Genomic DNA, 19,600 nt, shown 5'->3' with positions numbered 1-19,600 from the left:
GAAACTCGGGCTATGTCTCCAGCGACCCTGGTTGATGTGATATGACAATTGTCTATACCTATTTCATTGCTCAAGAGGCCAATGTCAGTGATCACATACTTCACTTTTTGGTAATTAATCATTTTCAGTTCTCCAGGAGACTAAAGAGAAACATCCCTAATAAAGGGGCACCAAGGAACATGCCTTGAAGTTTGCCTGAGTCAGATATGCAGTTTTTTAATCCTTTGCATTGCTCTGGATTCAATCAAAAGGCCAGCTACCATAGCAACATATGATGTATTTAACATTACCACTGTGAAGAAATCCAAAAAAAGAAATCTAGAAAATGTCCCTACACTGCCATGGGAAAGTGGTTATGTGACTTTGGATAATCTATTTGCTTCTCAAAGCCCAAACTACTGCATTTTAGTAACAAGCCCTGCACTTCATCTCCTACCCCCACCCAGGTATTTTTGGTGAGGATTAAGTTAAAAATACATTAATATTTCTAGTTCATAGAAATGGCACCTATATGTAAACTGGAGTCCAAGTAGACATCAAAGATGTATCCAGCAGTTCTAGAAGCTCTAAGTGTCTAAAAGGTAGATGTTCTGAGTGAATATTCATTCTCTCCTTTCCCTTTTACACCTGGAAAATCTGAAAAATGGCTTTTGTTTTCGAAATGGAAAATAATATAACTGTTAGGGGGAAAAGGATGTCCTAAAGCTAATTCCATACAGGCTTTGTGGACTCCACCCCCACCCCAGGCCAAAGCCAAAGACACTGGGAACTCCAAATCCCATCACCACCAAAGGGAAGGTGGCTGGGACCTGAGGGTGGGGTTAAGCAGCCAGGTGTGGTATAAAGCCAGACATGGGGGCTTTGGAGGGGAATCCCCCATTTTGGCTCTTTGCCAGCTCGCAGAATTCGGCCAGCTCTGAGAGTGACTTTGGGTTTCCAGGTCGGGGGATCGGGTAGGACACATTAAAGACTTTATTTCCCTATTTTCTCCCTGAGTTGTACATTTTCCTTATTTCCTTTTCCCTTGTAAATAAACCTTTTATTAACCTTTTGTGTGTGTCTGTAGTGGAGTATTAATAAGTCCCTTTTAAGCGCGCTGGTGAGGACCCACAGGCAGGAACCGGTTCAATATCGGGGCTGCCCTATAACATAACCACGGACCAAAATTTCTTACAAGTTCTTCAGCATGTTTCTGGGAATAAACTCATCCTTGCAGAAATGCTTCTGCCCCTCTCCTCCCTTACAGTGCTCCACTAAGTAGTCATTAAATTGGTTATGTTAGGGGGAAATGATGTCCTGAGCTAATCCCACACAGGCTTTGTGGACCCCACCCCCACTCCAGACTAAAGCCATCAAGACATTGGGAAAGACAAATCCCATCACCAACAAAGGGAAGGTGGCTGGGACCTGAGAGTGGAGTTGGGCAGCCAGGTTGGATATAAAAACCAAACACGTGGGCCTTGGGGGCCTCGCGCGATCGCTCGCCTCCTGGCTTCACCGCTCCTGGCTTGCAGCCAGCTCTCAGAGTGTCATTTTGGGACTCCTGATCGGCGGATCGGGTAGGACACATTTAAAACTTTGTCTCCCACTTTTCTCCCTGAGCTGTACATTTCCTCATTTCCCCTTCCCTTGTAAATAAACCTTTTATTAACCTTTCCGTGTGCCTGCAGTAGAGCATTGATAAGTCCTTTAAAGCGCGCGGGTGAGGACCCACAGTCAGGCACCCAGTTTTGTATCGGGGTTGCTCTACAACAGTTAGACCAAAAGAGTTTTTGGGTCAGACTTTGGATTAAAGAGAAAACAACCCAGTCATTCTTAGTTCTCACCTTTTTTTCCCCATTCAAGTTCATAATGTTCTCCCAGAGAAAGATTTCCTTTTCATAATATATATACATCAAAGATCCAAAGGACGTTAATATAAGTCCATCCATTCACCCAGGAGAACCCTATATCATTAAGCCCTCTGGACACACATTCATACGAATCTAGGCCTACCTCAGGATTGCTTCTTTATATCTCCCTCCTTAGATTATTTACATAGGTCTATGCCTCTAAGGTCAAAATGAGGACATCTGTTTTCTAACTAATCAGAAAGTATATGGCAAAATATAAACTTTTAAAAACATTCAAAACTCCCATATTCCCAAAGGACATAAATTTCCTGGGGGCTACTTAAGGGACCACATTATTAAGACTTGCTTCCTTCACCTCTGCCAAGGCAGGGTGTGACATTCTTTCAAGGGCAAATGTTCACATTGAGGATCCAGAAAAGAATCCTTCATAATAATCTGTTGTGGGAATTTCACAGGTCAGAGTGGGAAAATACATAAACCAAAACATGTATTCAATCAGAAGAATTTTGCAAATTTTGGGGTACCAAATTTCTTATCTTGAAAAGCAAGGAGTTAACTGATCCTTCCCAATGGTGATAATCAAGAAAATAAAAATTGTTACTATGCTATATATAATTAAAAATATAACTGAAAATAAAAATGTGATTAGTAGAATTCAGAAGAGTGAGAGGAGTTATGAGTTATGGAGAGAATGACCATGAAAGCCAAAAATTTTAAGTGATGACCTCTGCTGATATCTTGGGAGAGGGGTTAGTGATGGAGGACAAGAATCGAAAAAAACGGAAAAAGACCAGAAACCTGGCTCCCAAGGGGGTGGGGGTAGAAGAGATTAACATAGCCATTGTCACAGCTATGGAAATCAAGATCCTTAGGCACAGACTGGTATCCTGAGGCTCAGATGCCTACATTGCAAAGATTAACATCCAAGCAGGCATCCCAGGAGCATCCAAAGGTAAGGATATGGAGATTGAGTCCATTATAGAATCTCCAGTCCCTTTCAAATTCTACATAGTCATCCAAAATCAGCAACTAACCCAAAGGCTCACAAGGACGAGCCCCTCCCAAACAGAAGAAGACTCTATCAGTGCAGACTGCACAGGCTCGGGACAGCACTCCCACTGCCCACCTATGACGATGCAGGTGCCTCTTTTCACCATCTCTCTCCCTCTGCAGGGCAGCAGCTTCCAGCCGGCCCATGACCTGTCAAGGCCGCCCGCCTGCAACCACGCCGGCCTTTCTTAGCAAACCTGTCGCTTCTGGGGCAGCTCTTCCTGCCCGCTTGTGTCTATGCAAGTGTATTTTACTTTTCTAACCCTTTTCCTAATAAACCTGCTTTTTAAATATAACAACCGTTTCTGTCTAGTGGAGAAACTCACCACGTGTCACTGAAGGGGAAGCTCTGGTGAAATCTTTCCCAGAGTGAACCCAAGGACCCCGCACTAACTCAAACCTCATCACTGCTTTGTTACACAGCAGGGATGGGGGAAGCCCAGACCCCACAAACCTACCTACTCTAAATGGGTTCTGCCATCTGCCACATCAACACAAAACATATGCGACTTTAATGGGAAGGAACTTTAATACAATTAGGAAACAATACAGGAGAGGCAAAGAATCTAGTTACCCGTCCCCTCGTGGGTAAAACTCCATCCAAACAGGATTGGCCCAGAACAAGGCCCCCAAGCCTGCCAGAGTCTAAAGCACCTTCCTGTGGGGAATCACAGAAAAGGACCAGAAACAATCAGACAAGTCCAGAGGGAAAAGAGCAAAATCAAAATCAAGACAAACTGCCATTGTCCCCTCCCCACGGATCTCTCACCCACATCTGTGTCACCCAGTCCACGACCGAAAGGCAAGCGCAGTTTCTTCACGTGTCTCTCGGCTTCATGCGCCTCCTCAGGGTCTCCTTCTGGCTCTCCATCCTGCTTCCTTCCTTCCTCAGTCTCCTCTGCAGCCTCTTCTCTCCCTGCTCAGCTCCACCCTCCCTTGGATGGGGCAGGAAACCTGGAACCTCCCCCTTTCTTGGGGAACCACACTGTTCACTATTACTTTTATATCATGACAGTAACCCTTGTGAACAATTCATTTATATGTATATATTGTATGATTCATACATACATATTTCGCATACATTTGAAATATATATGAATATATAATACATATAATACAGGCATGAAAGCCATTGTGGAATATGAAAAAGTTACTATGCAAACTTATGGAAATTCTGAGTGGTCTTGTTATAGGACAGGGAGAGGGGCAGCCCAAACCCCGCAAACCTGCCTATTCTAAATGGGTTCTGCCATCCACCGCATTAACACAAAACATATGAGACTTTAATGGGAAGGAACTTTAATAAAACTAGAAAACAATACAGGTAAGGCAAAGAGTCTAGTTTCTAAATGAAGCACCCAAAGTTACCCATCCCCTCGTGGGTAAAACTCCATCCAAATGGGAATGGCGCAGAACAAGTCCCAAAGCCTGCTACAAGTCTAAAGCATCTTCCAATGGGGACCCACAGAAAAGGGTCACAAACAACCGGACAAGCCCGGAAGGAAAAGAGCAAAATCAACATCAAGATAAAAGCTGCCATGGTCACCTCCCCACGGGTCTCACCCACATCTGTGTCACCCAGTCCACGACCAAAAGACAAGCGCAGTTTTTTTACGTGTCTCTAGGCTCCATGCGCCTCCTCCAGGTCTCCTGGCTCCATCCTGCTTCCTACCTTAGTCTCTTTTTCAGCTTCTCCTCTTCCTGCTCAGCTCCACCCTCCCTTGGGTGGGGCAGGGAACCTCCCCCTTTCCTGGGGACCACCCTGTTACACTCTGAGAAAATGATGCCAAAAGTGCTAATGTAACAGGGTGGTCCCCAGGAAAGGGGGAGGTTCCCTGCCCCACCCAAGGGAGGTTGGAGCTGAGCAGGAAGAGGAGAAGCTACAGAAGAGACTGAGGAAGGAAGCAGGATGGAGCCAGAAGGAGACCTGGAGGAGGCGCATGGAGCCTAGAGACACGTGAAGAAACTGCGCTTGTCTTTTGGTCGTGGACTGGGTGACACAGATGTGGGTGAGACCCGTGGGGAGGTGACCATGGCAGCTTTTATCTTGATGTTGGTTTTGCTCTTTTCCTTCCGGGCTTGTCCGGTTGTTTGTGACCCTTTTCTGTGGGTCCCCACTGGAAGATGCTTTAGACTTGTAGCAGGCTTTGGGGCCTTGTTCTGGGCCGATCCCATATGGATGGACTTTTACCCACGAGGGGACGGGTAACTTTGGGTGCTTCATTTAGAAACTAGACTCTTTGCCTTTCCTGTATTGTTTCCTAGTTTTATTAAAGATCCTTCCCATTAAAGTCTCATGTGTTTTGTGTTGATGCGGCGGATGGCAGAACCTATTTAGAATAGGCAGGTTTGCGGGGTTTGGGCTGCCCCTCTCCCTGTCCTATAACACTAACACAGGGTGTCTTTCCTGGATAAAGAGGTCGGTGATGAGCTCACTGTAAGAGTAACTTACATTGAGCGCCCGTTTCTATGGCCCATCCACCTAGTAACTGGCCCCCCACCTCCTGGCAAGTTTTATACCTGACAAAACTGCACTGAATTCTCAAGGAGACATTATTATATTTCTTCTTCAAACTGCAGTCAGGAAGTTGTCAGCTCTTCCTATATTCACTGTCAGACTAGAACTATCAAGTGGCCTTTCTTATTGACCTGAGCAGAGTATGCTTAGCTACCTTTGAGATTGCCCAACATCTTCCCTTCATTTTCACTTACTTTGAGGCAGAAACTCCACTTGGATAAAGCCACTGTCAGAAGCCAGTCGCTCCCCAGGGAAATTTACCATAGAGTCATTGATACCATAGCTCATTTCATCCTGTTGCTAAAAGCTGCTTTTAGCCCCAGGAGTTTTTCCCCTCACACGTTAAGGGCATACTGTCTAAAATCAAGATCACACCTCCTTCGGCAGCCAAACCCTTTAAAAACTCATAGCTTTGTCCTTGCCTTGTACCAGGTGACTCCCAACAGCCTCCTTTCTCCAGAAGCAGCCAGAGTGCCACCTTCTCCCCAGGAAGAACGCATTGAATTCAGAAAGCTTGCGAGAGAAGGTAAGAGAAAGACACCCAGCCCTCCAGGATAAAGGGCACCAGGTGTCTTGGTGGGTTAATTGATTCTGCAAACAATAATACAAAACCCCAGAAACAGCAAGTACATAGGATTTTATTTATATGCATGCCCTTGGGCACCAGAGGGAATGGGTCTGGTTTCTTCTTCCCATTTCCTCCCAAGATTCTAGTTCTTTCCCGCACCCCCTCCCCTACCAAGTACCAGGTGTCAGTGGGTTTCCACAAAGAAAAACTTAACTATTCACTCAATTCCTTGAGTACTTAATGATTTTTAGCCACAGCAGAGAACGTAGAATGGATAAATCATGGAAAAAAATCCGATTCCTCCTAGAGGCCCCAAAGACCCAACTTCTTCCTCTTCAGTCTTTATGGGAACACAAAGATGTCTGCTGCTCCCATTTTTTAAAAAATTCCTCTCCTCACCTGGAAAGACTGGCTCCATCTAAGCCAGGTTAATTTCCTGTCAGGGATTTCGGGGGGTTGAGTGGGACCCAAGCTCTACACATGTTAATACCCACAGATAAGTCTCTCCCACTGGATTCCCACCTGCTTAGCATCAGCGCTTGCTTTAATCTCAGTGTCCCTGACACACAGCCTGACCCCTGACTCTCCTCAGACAACGTCAAGGCTATGCTTATGGATTTCAAGCAAGAACCTGCAAGAGTGAGTGTCTAACAGGCTGGGTGCATTGCATAATGGATATCTAAGATCAATGCCTGCTCTGAAAGACCATAGATTCTCTATCTACAGTGGGGTGTGTCATCTGATCATCTTCATACACATGGTAGGCAAAGAAAAAACTTCTTTGTCTTTAAAGTCTAAATTCAAAGACCATTAGTACTGCACTTGTTGATTTTGCAACATTTTATAGAAGACATCTTAAACAAATGGAATAATCCTAAAGACATGCGAGAATGCTTCAAATCCCCAGATGACATTATAGGATAGAACTTAGTATCAAAGGTGCACATTCCAGAGTATAAAGAATCCATTGTAGTGAAGTTATCTATAGTTTCACTTTCATCACTTTATACCAGACCCAAGGGTGATTACACTAAATCCGCACCTCTGCTGGGCTGGAATGTAGGGTCTCACAGCAAGCTTGTTTTACTGTTAGGCAATAAGAAAGGACCCAGCCACAGCTAAACCAGAGGACAAAAAGGGGACTCTGAGCAGGTCTGACCACTTCATCCACAATTTTGTGACTTAGCACTTAGAAATTGGAAGCAGTTCAGCTACAGGGAGACTATACTCCCTTCCTGTCTGCAGAGAGGGATGTAAGCCACATTTTCTCATGCAGGTCCAAATGGTTTATTTCCTAAGTGTGTGAGCACCATGCCAAGCTCCTTAGCTATATGACTTGATCTGAATCTCACCTCCTGACTCTCCCACTGCTCCCCTCAGCAGTGCATATCGTCAGTCTGCCTGTTCTGTTCCCCGCTCTGTCTCTGGTGAATCCACTCACCCTCCCGCGCATCTGGCTTGTACCCCAGTTCTTGTATAAATACATAAATAAATAAACTTAAAATAAATAAATAAGTCCTGGGGGTGTCATGTCCAGTATGGTGACTAGAGTTAGTAATGCTGCACTGTGTGTTTGAAAGTTGCTAAATAGTTGATCTTAAAAGAAAAAATTGTGTAACTATGTGCAATGATAGTTAACTAGATTTATGGTGGTGATTATTTTGCAATATGTAATATGTAGAGCTATTGTGTTTACACCAAAACCTAACAAGGTTTATGTCAATTATAGCTCAAGAAAATAAAAACAAATTGTATAGGAGGAGGCAGGAGGGAAAGAAAGGAGGGCTCCCTACTACCCAGCAGGTATCACATTACCTGAGATTCTGACACAATCCTGCCTTCTTTGACTAAGTAGCTTCATTGGCCCCCAAATGCTCTGTTCTCTTTTCTGGCCTTCCCTAAATTTTTTAAAAAGATTTATTTATTTATTTATACAAGAACTGGGGTACAGGCAAGATTTGTGGGAGGGTGGGAGGATTCACCAGAGACACAGTGGGTTGCAGAACAGGCAGACTGACAAAATACACTGCTGAGGGGAGCACCGGGTGAGACAGGAGAGGTCTGCCACACCATGTGGGACAATCCCCAGCCGGCTGGGATCAGCGGTGCTGCAGAGGCTGTGGACAGCTTCACAGTGCTGCGCTCAACCGCCTGCACCACCAGGGGAGGCCCTCTGGCCTTCCTTAAAAGTCCAGCTCACTGCTCCCTCCCCACTTACTATGATGACCCACCGTAGCTGTTTCTCCTGACCAGGAGGATGCTGAGGGAGATCTTATCCCCCAGGAGCCGCTGCTTTGAGGAAGGGAGGCGCAGAGATATTTCCCCTAACTCAGGCCACCCATCACGTTTCTTACCATGCTTCTCAGTACTGAGCCCTCATCTGCGGGGGTCATCTTAGAAATGGGGTGTCCCATCAAGAACTGGGGTGGAATACACTAGACATTTAATTATCAGTAGTTTATGGGATGGAGTTCTGAAGTCAGTGGATATTGCCAAGCTGCCCTGGCATACATCCCCTTCTTTTTCTTTTTCCGGAAAATATCTGGAAGAGATCTCTAAGTGCATTATTTTTTAATCATTGGAGAGGAGGGAAGAGATGACCCATATCACCAATTAAATTAGTAAGATTTTTCACAATATTACTCTTTACCTCTTTCCTCATTGAGTAGGAAGATTTACATAATATGAATCATATCATCTTCTCATAATACACATCAGGAAGGATAATAAATTTCTGCAAGGTCATTGATCCTGAGATGCTGGAGCACAAGGGTTCACAAGAAAAGTGTGGCAGTAAGATGACATGGCAGAAGGGAAAATGCTCTCCTTAGAAAGGCCTGCTTGCTTAGCCTGCTTCTGGGAACTGGAATTTTATTTTATTTTGTTTTGTTTTTAAAGATTTATTTATTTATATAAGCACTGGGTATAGTCAGAAGTGCGGGAGGGTAAGAGAATTCACCACAGCCAGAGTGGGGAGCAGAGTAGGCAGAAGGACCGAAGTACACTGCTAAGGGGAGCAGTGGGTGGCAGGAGAGGTCTGCGTGCCATGTGGGACCCTCCTCAGGTGGCCGGGGAGCAGCCGGGAATCGAACCGGCGCTGCAGAGGCTGTGGGCAACTTCGCAACTCAGCGCTCAACCGCTGCGCCACCGGGGAGGCCCATGGGAACTGGAATTTTAGAAGGGCTTCCACCACCTCCCTAAGAGGTAAAAGCAAGTCACTGCGCATAAGGTACATGCTAACCTGGTTTCCTTTTCAAAGCCTGGAATGTCAGTGTGTGGCAGACAAAGGGACTGTGTGACCAGTCCCCAGTTGAAGCCTTGGGCACAAAGTCTCTAATGAGGTTCCCTGGTAGACTAAGTCTCCCAAGAATTCATTGCTACAATCACATTGTGTGTGACTCCAAAGGGAGAAGACACTTGGAATCTTGTGCCTCATTCCCTCTGGGACTGACCCCCTACATGTCCTTTTCCCTTTGCTGACTGTCCTGTCTCCTTCAATAACCACAAATCAAAGCTGTATACACACTATATACTGATTCTGTTAGTCACTCCAGCAACCCAGCAATCCAAGGAGTATTTAGGGAGACCCCTAAAGCAGGGTTTTAAAATGTTCATGGGGTATGACAAGAAGCCAGGGCTTGCAAAAAGAAGACAGGTAGTGATGAGGCCTCTAAGGAGTGACAGTTCTCAATAGGATAAATAAAATGTGACTTGGGGTAATGGGGTACATTGGTAGGACACTGCAAAATATTACAGCCAAGAGAAGGGAATTAAACTGTTCAAATCTTTGTCAATATGATTTCTTAGGCCTGGGTTTGAGAAGATATCATGAATTCACAGAATTTTCTAAGATTCTTTGCAATTCAAATTCCTCAGCGGTGGAGTTACCCCAGCACCCAGAGGAGCCACAGCTTCTACCCAGGGAAAGGCAGCTCTGCTGCTGGCAGCACAGGACTGGCATAAAGCACAATAAAATATGTAGGTTACATGAAAAAAATGCTAAGGAGCAAATACCTCCACATATATGCCAATGCCCTCTCTCTTTCCCCTTCTATTTCCCCTTCTATGGCTTATATGGTCTTCAAAATTTAAGAGACAATGTGAGAATCTATTACATATTAAAAAATAATTGTATTTCTTTTATGTATGGATGTGTGTGTATGTAGGTTTTATCATAGTAAAATAGACACAATATAAAACTTATCACTACAATCATTTTTAAATGTAGGATTCAGTGTCATTAAGTATATTTGAAAACTTGTACAACTATTACTACTACCTCCAGAATTTCTTCATTGCCCCAAAGAGAAATTCTGTACTCATAAAACAATCATGTCCCATTCACTATTTTCCCACAACTGGTAAACTTTAATCTACTCCTTGTCTTTATGAATTATACAATTTTTGGATTCATGCAATAATTGTCTTTTGCAACTGGCTTATTTCACTTAGCATGATGCTTTCCTGGGTACAGCCATGTTGTAGCATCTGTAAGAATTTCGTTCCTTTTGATGACCGAATAATATTCCAAAGTATAGCTATACCACATTTGTATATCTATTTATTTGTTGCTATACACTTGGGCTTTTTCCATCTTTTTTTCCCTCTTCATTTTCTTTTTTTGAAGTAACACTAGTTTCCCATTATATAGGTTTCAGGTATACAGCATTATAAATCAACATCTGCAAGCACTATATGATATTCACCACTAAAAGTCTAGTGTCCAGTCTTCACATTCAATTGACCCCCTTTTCCTGATTGCTACTTTGCTTCTGCCTTCTCTTTTGGTACAACCACTATCTTGATGTTATAATCTAAGACTTTGTTTTTGTCCAGTTTTGTTTGTTCATTACTTTCGCTTTTTTATCTAAGCTTTATCTTTTACTTTTTGACTTGCAAAACACTTCACTTCATCTGATCTTCATAACAACTCTAGGATGTAGAAAATAGGACTATTATTTGCCATGGTGCCTGGACCATTACAAAATAAGCAATGATGATTAATTAAGACCTACTGGCTGACAAGTAACAGCTTTGGAAAAATTACTCTTTTACGAAAGTGAATAATTCTGAAAGTCTTTCAGTGGGTGAACAAGCTCAAAGGCTATCCAGACATTCAGAGGAGTTATTAAAATTACATATTAAGTCATTTCTATGGACTCTATAGTAGGAAATACATTTTTAATGAGGAAATTGAAGCTAATGTATAACAGCTGTCTTGTTAGCCAGTAATGGAGCATTAAGGAAGATTGAATTATTAATAAAATATAGCAACTTGAAAATTTAACCTTTAAACATTCTCTTATCCCTTTATCTTTTATATATAGTCTTTAAATTGATGTGAAAAAAAACACATTTGGTCATCTTACATAGCTGCCATTTATAATTTTCTGTGCTACTCACTGGGTGTGGTATCTTCAGCAAGTTAATCCCTAACAGACTTCTTCATGATACAGTATCTAAATGCCTGGAGTAGCAGGAAGCCTGGAGAGAAACTACTGGATGGTACCTATACTAATTAAACCTCCTCAAACTCCCACTTCTTTGGCATCACCACTGGTGGCAAACTGTACATGACCCACAGATTCATGAGTGAAGAATAAATATTGTTGATATAAAGTCATTAAGAATTTGGAGATCATTTGATATGTAGCAATAGTGGTTATCAATAACTGTTTGATAAGTTACTGAGCCAACAACTATATAAAAAGAGAAGAATAGGGAGAAAAATCAAAGGAGGGGAAGGTGAAAAGGTACATGAACATGGCTTAAAAAGCCAAGCCTTCACTGCCCTCTGTGTGTTCATTGCTAACCGCAGAAAGGCAGGAATGGCAGCTGTCCCCAGGCCCAGAATGAGGTGGATTGTACTCACGTTGGTGTTGCACAGCTTGTACTGCCGATAGGCCCCAATGCAGGAGATGGCTCTAGTCCGGGCAGGCTGGGAGAAACTCTGGGCTGTCCTGGGGGTCCCCAGGCCATGACTGCTGCTTGTTTCTGGGCTGTGGAAGAGACTCGAAGCTGCAGGGAAGCCTTGGTCATGGGTCAGAGGCAGCTGGTAGATGGAGGCCTCTGAGGCCTGCAGAGCTGAACCAGGGCCATTGTTGCTCCTGTACAGAGGCCCATGTTGGGGGGTCTGGTGGGCAGGCGGGCTGTAGTCATGGCTAAGACCAGATGCCCCCTGGGACCTGGAATGTGGAGACGAGGGCTTCTGCCTCCGAAGCCTCTGTGGTGAGTGTGCAGAATCCGTCTGCAGTGGTAAGATGTATGGGGCCTTCCCATAGCCATATTTGCCAGGGCCGATGTGTCCGCGGGTCCTGCTCCTGAGGAGAAACACAAGAAAGGAGATGAACTGAGTCACAGGAATTTTCAGGCTAACCCAGAAGCTCTGAATGTGCTGAGGAGACTGAGCAGATTGGAAGGCTGGGAGAGAGCCTGTGGGAGCAGGGAGGTAGAGGGAGGACACTCCAGCAGAAGGGACACTAGGAAGCAGAATGAAAATGGAATCACAGTGGATGAACAGTGCATGACTGAGTGGTTGAAGATGAGGTCATAGCAGTAAGCTGTGGTCAGTTCGGGACTGACACCAAGGATTTGGGGTATTTTTATTGGTTGGAAGGTGTCATTGACAGTTTTTGACAAGCATGAAGAGATAATTATAATTTCAGCCACAGTAACTTCCTGTTCATTGTTTTCTGATAATAATCTGTGGGTTTTTTTCTCACTCACTGTGGGTATTGCTTGGTATTTTAGATCCTATTTCCATTGCCATTCATATCCAAATAGCTTTTCCAGGTAACTGGCAGGTTATGGGGAGCTTAACAATCAAATATTAATGCAGTCCTGACATGCACTGGGCCTAACTTATCCGTGAAGAAGTGAAAGGGGTTGAGCCATTGGCTACCTCATCACTCTGGGGGCAACCCATGCCAAGAATGCATGAACCATCGTCTTCATGTTTGTTTGGACCTTTAGATTTTATCAAGACTTCCCTGCTTTGTGAAAACTTAGGAAAATCATACAAATAGTGATTGATAAAATTGATATGTGTCTGAAACTGATTTTCTGGGGGGTGGGTAGGGGGAAGAAGCCCTGATTTGTAGCATTTGTCTATTTCCATGGTGTAAATATTCCCACCATGGCCAACTTCAAGCTACTGATTTCTTTCTTTTTTTTTTTAATTTTATTTTTATATTCCCCATATAATTACAACCCCCTTATTTTGACCACAAACCCTCCATTCACCGCCCCCCAACCCCCAGAGAGTGTCTCTGGTTCATAGTTGTTTGTTGATTTTGATATTTTCTTTCTTATAGTTATTCTTTCTCCTGGTCCCTTATTTCGGTTTTCTAGATTCCTGCTATGAGTGAGACCATCTGGTATTTTTCTTTTTCTTTCTGGATTATTTCGCTGAGCATGATCCCTTCCAGCACCATCCATGTTGCTGCAAACTGCATGTGTTTATCTTTTTTGATTGCTGAGTAATATTCCATGGTGTATAAGTACCACATCCCAGTCATCTATTTTTGGGCATTTGGGTTGTTTCCAAAGCTTAGCTATTGTAAACAGTGCTGCTATAAACATAGGGGTGCAGGTGCTCTTTGGAATTGATGTTTCTGAGTCCTTTGGGTAAATACCTAGGAGTGGAATTGCTGGATCATATGGAAGCTCTATGTTTAGTAGGTCAAGAAATCTCCACACATCTCTCCATAGTGGTTGGACCAGTTTGCACTCCCACCAACAGTGCAGAAGAGTTCCTTTTTCTCCACATCCTCACCAACATTTGTTATTGCTAGTTTTTTTAATACGTGCCATTCTCACTGGTGTAAGATGGTATCTCATGGTAGTTTTGATTTGCATTTCCCTGATTACAAGTGATGTTGAACATTTTTTCATATGCCTGTTGGCCATTTGCATTTCCTCTTCAGAGTAGTTTCTTTTTAGCTCTTCTGCCCATTTTTTGACTAGATTATTTTCTTTGTTTTTGTTGAGTCTCATGAGCTCTTTGTAGATTTTTGTGATTAGTCCTTTATCATTAGTGTTGTGTGCAAAAATGTTCTCCCAGTCGGTGGGGTTTCTCTTTGTTTTTGTTATTGTCTCTTTTGCTGTGCAGAAGCTCTTTAATTTGATGTAGTCCCAGCTGTTTATCTTTGCCTTCACTATCACTGCTTTGGGTGATGTGTCTCTAAAGATGTCTTTGATGTGCATATCATGTACTGTTTCGCCTATATTTCCTTCTATGTATTTTATGGTTTCAGGTCTTATGTCTAGTTCTTTAATCCATTTTGAGTTGGTTTTTGTGCATGGTGTTATGTAGTAGTCAAGATTCATTCTTTTGCATGTAGTGACCCAGTTTTCACAGCACCATTTATCGAACAAACTTTCTTTGCTCCAATGCATATTCTTTGCTCCTTTGTCAAGGATTAGTTGACCATAAATCTGTGGGTTTATTTCTGGATTTTATATTCAATTCCATTGGTCTGTGTGTCTGTTCTTTTTCCAATACCATGCAGTTTTGATGATTATGGCTTTGTAGTATAGTTTGAAGTCTAGGAGTGTGATGCCTCCATTCCCTTCTTTTTTTTTCAGGAGAGCTTTGGCTATTCAGGGTTTTTGGTGATTCCATATGAATTTCATCAATAATTGTTCTATTTCTTTGAAGAATGGCATTGAAATTTTTTATTGGAATAGCATTGTATCTGTATATTGCTTTTGGTAGGATGGTCATTTTAATAATGCTTATTCTTCCAATCCATGAGCAGGGGATGTCTTTCCATTTCTTTGTGTCTTCTATTTCTTTTAACAGTGTTTTATAGTTTTCTTTGTATAGGTCCTTTACCTCTTTTGTTAGATTTATTCCCAAGTATTTGATTTTTTTTTGTTTTGATAATAAAAGGGACGGGTTTTTTTAATTTCTTCTTCAGATTTATTGTTTGTGTATAGGAAGGCTACTGACTTTTGCGTGTTGATTTTGTATCCTGCCACTTTACTGAACTGATTGATTAGTTGAATTAGTTTTTCTGTGGAGTTTTTGGGGTTCTCTATGTATATTATCATATCACCTGCAAATAGTGATAGTTTGACTTCTTCTTTTCCTATTTGGATTCCTTGTATGTCTTTCTCTTGTCTTATTGCTCTGGCTAGGACTTCTAGTATTATATTGAAAAGCAGTGGTGAGAGTGGACATCCTTGTCTTGTTCCAGATCTTAATGGGAATACTTTCAGCTTTTCACCATTGAGAATGATACTGGCTGTTGGCTTGTCATATATGGCCTTTATGATGTTGAGGTATGTTCCTTGTATCCCAAGAATTTCAAGGGCTTTTATCATGAATGGGTGTTGCACTTTGTCGAAAGCTTTCTCAGCATCTATTGATATTATCATATGGTTTTTATATTTCTTTTTGTTCATGTGTTGGATAATGTTGATTGATTTTTGGATGTTGAACCATCCTTGTGTCGCTGGAATGAATCCTACTTGGTCATGGTGAATTATCTTATGGATACATTGTTGGATTCTGATAGCTAAAATTTTATTGAGGATTTTTTTGGCCTGTAGTTTTCTTTTTTTGTGTTGTCCTTGTTTGGTTTTGGTATTAGTGTAATGTTGGCTTCATAGAACATGTTTGGTATTATCCCTTCTGTCTCAATTTTTTGGAAGAGTTTGTGAAGGATAGGCACTAACTCGTTTCTGAACGTTTGGTAGAATTCATTTGTAAATCCATCAGGTCCTGGGCTTTTGTTTTTGGGGAGGTTTTTGATGACCATTTCAATTTCTCTGCTTGTAATTGGTCTGTTTAGGTTTTCTATTTCTTCTTTATCTAGCTTTGGGTGATTGTAGAGTTGTAGGAATTTGTCCATCTCCTTTAGATTGTTGAACTTGTTTCCACATAACTGTTCATAGTAGTTTCTGATTATCTTTTGATTTCTGCTGTGTCCATTGTGATCTCTCCTCTTTCATTTATGATCCTGTTTATTTGTGTCAAGCTACTGATTTCTAACAAGCAGGAAAATCACAGCTCAAATCCACCACTGCATATAAACTTAATGTGCAACTAGCATTTGTAGAATAAAAAGCAAGGAAAGGTAAAGAAATATAAAAATGATTCAGATAAGGTTCTCTAGACTCCAATCTTACAAGTGAAAAGCAACTTGAACATAACCAACTCCAATCTTACAAGTGAAAAGCAACTTGAACATAACCAAGGTGGGATGAGGCCTTTGAAAGCAACACAAAGGAGAGCGCTCTGGGAATTCCAAGGTCAAAGAAGCACTCTCACCTGGAGGGAGCTGGGAAGGTTTCACCATCACTGGCCTGGAGTGGGAGGCACAGGTCCCAGCATCCTGTAAGTCATCCAACTCTGACTTATTTATAAAATGACTGAACTGGATTAAATGACCTGAAGCTCATTCCAGGTCTAAAATTATATGTTTCCATAATAATTAATTCTACATTTATGTAAAATTGGAAATCTGCCTGAGGGTTTCTACAGGATGGCCCCATTAAAATAAGCACATTAAAATAGCAATCAAGGTGAAACATTAATTTCTGCCCTCATGAGGAAATTCTTTCTTCACTCTATATAACCACTAAATATAAAATTTAACAGACCACAACTAATTATTAACATCTTTATCACTAATTGCACCTTCATTCTTAGCTGATAGGGTTTTGAAGTAAACTATGCTATGTGTTTATTTTACCTTTAGCCATTTCTCAATTAATCTTAGCAACACTTGGGATTCTATTAATGATGGAGGAATCCAGCATGCTGCTTTAACAGATGCAATTAAGAAGTTAGTCTTAAAATATATATGTAACTTGGATGTAACTTGCCGTTTTCTTTCTTGTGGCAGGCCAGGTAAAATGAATGACATCATACAAAGGCAAAGGAAAGAATTTCTGTATGTGTGCACCCCCCCCCTTTTTTTTAAAAAAGATCTGAAGACCTACCAAGAAACCTAACCTCAAAGAACGTACTGGGTAGAGACCCTGGCAGAAGGTAATAGAGAAATAAAGACACGTGGAACAGAGTTTATCAAACTTGAATGTGCATGAAAATCACCAAGGGATTTTGCAAAGAGGCAGATTCTGATTCAGGAGGCCCGGGTGCAGTCCAAGATTCTGCATTTCCAACAAGCTCCGAGGGGGTGCTGGTATTGCTGTTCCATAAATACGTGGCTTTGAGAAACAAAGCCACAGAATTAAATTGAAACGGCAAGAAAAAGGGTGAACATTCAATAGCAAAATTTATCATTTCTAATGATATACGTTTTTAAAGCTATAAAACATTTTAAAGCTATATACATTTATTTTTGCAGAAAACCTCTGAGTTTGTGACATCCATAAAACCTCTGCCACCCCAGGCCAAACTACACTGCTGCAGCTTACTCAGTGGGAGCTGCTTGCCCAAGACACACTTGAACTTAGTTCTGAGGGGCAGAGCAGGCAGAGGGAGAACCCCACGGTGGCTGAGGATTTGTGCAAGTGTCTTTCTAAAAGCTGCCCATCACCTCTGAGGGGGGTAATGTATGCAAGTGCAAATGTTTATTTTTATAGTCGCTTTGCCTTGTGGGAGGCCCTGCCCTAACAGGAGAACCATTCAAATACCAGTACCACTGCAAGATGATGGTTTGAAAGCCAGCTAATTCTGATACCGACCAAAGAGAATGAGCAGCCAGTGAGGGCTGAGTACGAGCACTGGTTTCTGAATCCTTGACTGAGAAGATTTGGACAACCAGAAGATTCATTTCTGCTTGGCAGGAAATGTGTATTTTCCTTATGGCCCGCAGAGCTAATCATCCTGACAGTTCAGAATGACCTCTTATCCTTAAGGATAGAGTCCATCTGGCCACTTGCAGGGAGGCCTTCATGAACTGGGCAGATTTATGCAAAGTGGGGTAATAAGCACAGATGTGCTTGAGGGGATCTGTGTGGCCACTTAAATCTTTCCAGGGGAGCATGTGGTAGGTGCCTGGGGGTAGGGGGTTGGGTAGTAACTTGATTAGTTCTGCTTATTCTCCTCATACCCGTCTCTGAGATTTTACTTTGGGTTCCCCATTTGTCCAAGTTCTGGCTAATTTTGGAAAGTTTAGGCCTTGAGAAAGAAATGGAAAAAAGTCTAGTTTGGAGATCAAAGATATGTATAAGGGTTGATGACTGGGGCTCTGAAGCCAGGTTTCCTGGGTTTGAATCCCAGATTTTCCTCTTACAAATTATGAAACCATGGGTAACTTAGTGTGTTGATGTCTATGTCTCATCAAATAGGGTCAGAACTCTGATAAGTAAAGCAGCTAGGGAGCAACATTTATGGGGATGTTCATTCTCGGGGACGTACTTCCAGTACTACAGATGCCAGTGGAGTAAAGAGTGAGGTCTTCTTAAATGCTATGCTCACAGGCCTCACTCTAGACCATGTACTGATTCTATGAGGGTTTTATCAGTGAAGCTGATAAAAGCACCTTCCTCAGAGCTTGTAGTAGAGATTGAAAGAAGAGCAAAGGACATATATAAAGTATGTATCATATAAGTACTTGCTCTTTTAAAATAGTCCTAGTTTGGCCACTTACTATTTCTACACACAGTGGCAAACAATACACCCTCAATTATCTGACCCATAAAATGAAAGTAGGGCCTCTTCTCACCCACTAGGGTGACTATAACCAAAAGGACAGAAAATAACAAGTGTGGGAGAGGATGTAGAGAAACTAGATCTCACACATTCCTGTGGGAATGGAAAATGGTGCAATCACTTTGGAAAATAAAGAAGAGAATTATTCATGTACCTCCAAGAGTTAAATGTAATGTCACCAGTGACCCAGCATTTTCAATCCTGGGTAAAAGCCCAAGAGAAATGAAAATCAACCAATCTTCACACTAATATTCATAGATGAGTGTTCATAGCAATTTATTCATGATAGCCGAGAGGTGGAAACAACCAAAATATCTATCAACTAATCATGTGAATACATGAAGCACAAAATATCCATGGGTATTATGAACATATTATTCAGCTATAATTGGATGAGGCACTGATACACATACACACATACACACACACACACACACATACTACAACATGGATGAACCTTGAAAACATTCCAAGTGAAAGAAGCCAGACTAAAAAGGCTACATAATGTATGAGTCTATTTAGATGAAACATCCAGGGCAGTCAGATCCTTAGAGACCAAAAGCAGATTAATAGTTGCCAGGGAGGAGGGGAAAAGGAGTGACTGCTGATGGGTATGGGGTTTCCTTTGGGGGTGCTTAGACAGTGGTGATGGCTGTTCAGTCTTGTGAATGTGCGAAAACCCACTGAGTTATATACTTTACATGGTGAATTTTATGATATATTAACTACACCTCCATAAAGCTGTTACTTTTAAAAATGAGCGCATGAATAATTCTCTTCTTATCTACATATAATGATGTTGAAAATGATCAAATTGAGGTTACTGATAGGAATGTGTTGAGTCTGAAAATGATTATTATCTTCTCCCCCCTTATTTTTCTTCAGCCACCTCGAACATACTTTATCGAGCAACTTCTATGAATATCTACTGAGTACCGAATGTGGTTCTTTTTGTGTGTTCACACTTCTGGCCTTGACCGCAT

The 19,600-nt window shown here is 42.0% G+C and overlaps 1 protein-coding gene across 1 annotated transcript in view; it reads right to left on the bottom strand.

Moving 5' to 3' along the window:
• Positions 1 to 19,600, bottom strand: part of THSD4 (thrombospondin type 1 domain containing 4) — a gene marked incomplete at its 5' end in the record, with an annotated part of 479,102 nt that overhangs the window by 387,807 nt on the left and 71,695 nt on the right. The window contains one exon of the mRNA XM_084240624.1: positions 11,862 to 12,309. Within this exon, the coding sequence (XP_084096750.1) occupies positions 11,862 to 12,309 (448 nt within the window). The remainder of the gene's footprint in view (positions 1 to 11,861; positions 12,310 to 19,600) is intronic.

This window comes from Talpa europaea (genome assembly GCF_964194135.1).
Source record: "Talpa europaea genome assembly, chromosome: 8".
In the NCBI taxonomy this organism is placed as follows: domain Eukaryota; kingdom Metazoa; phylum Chordata; class Mammalia; order Eulipotyphla; family Talpidae; genus Talpa; species Talpa europaea.
Note: the sequence above shows the minus strand (reverse complement) of the source record. Positions and strands in the feature narration are given on the sequence as shown.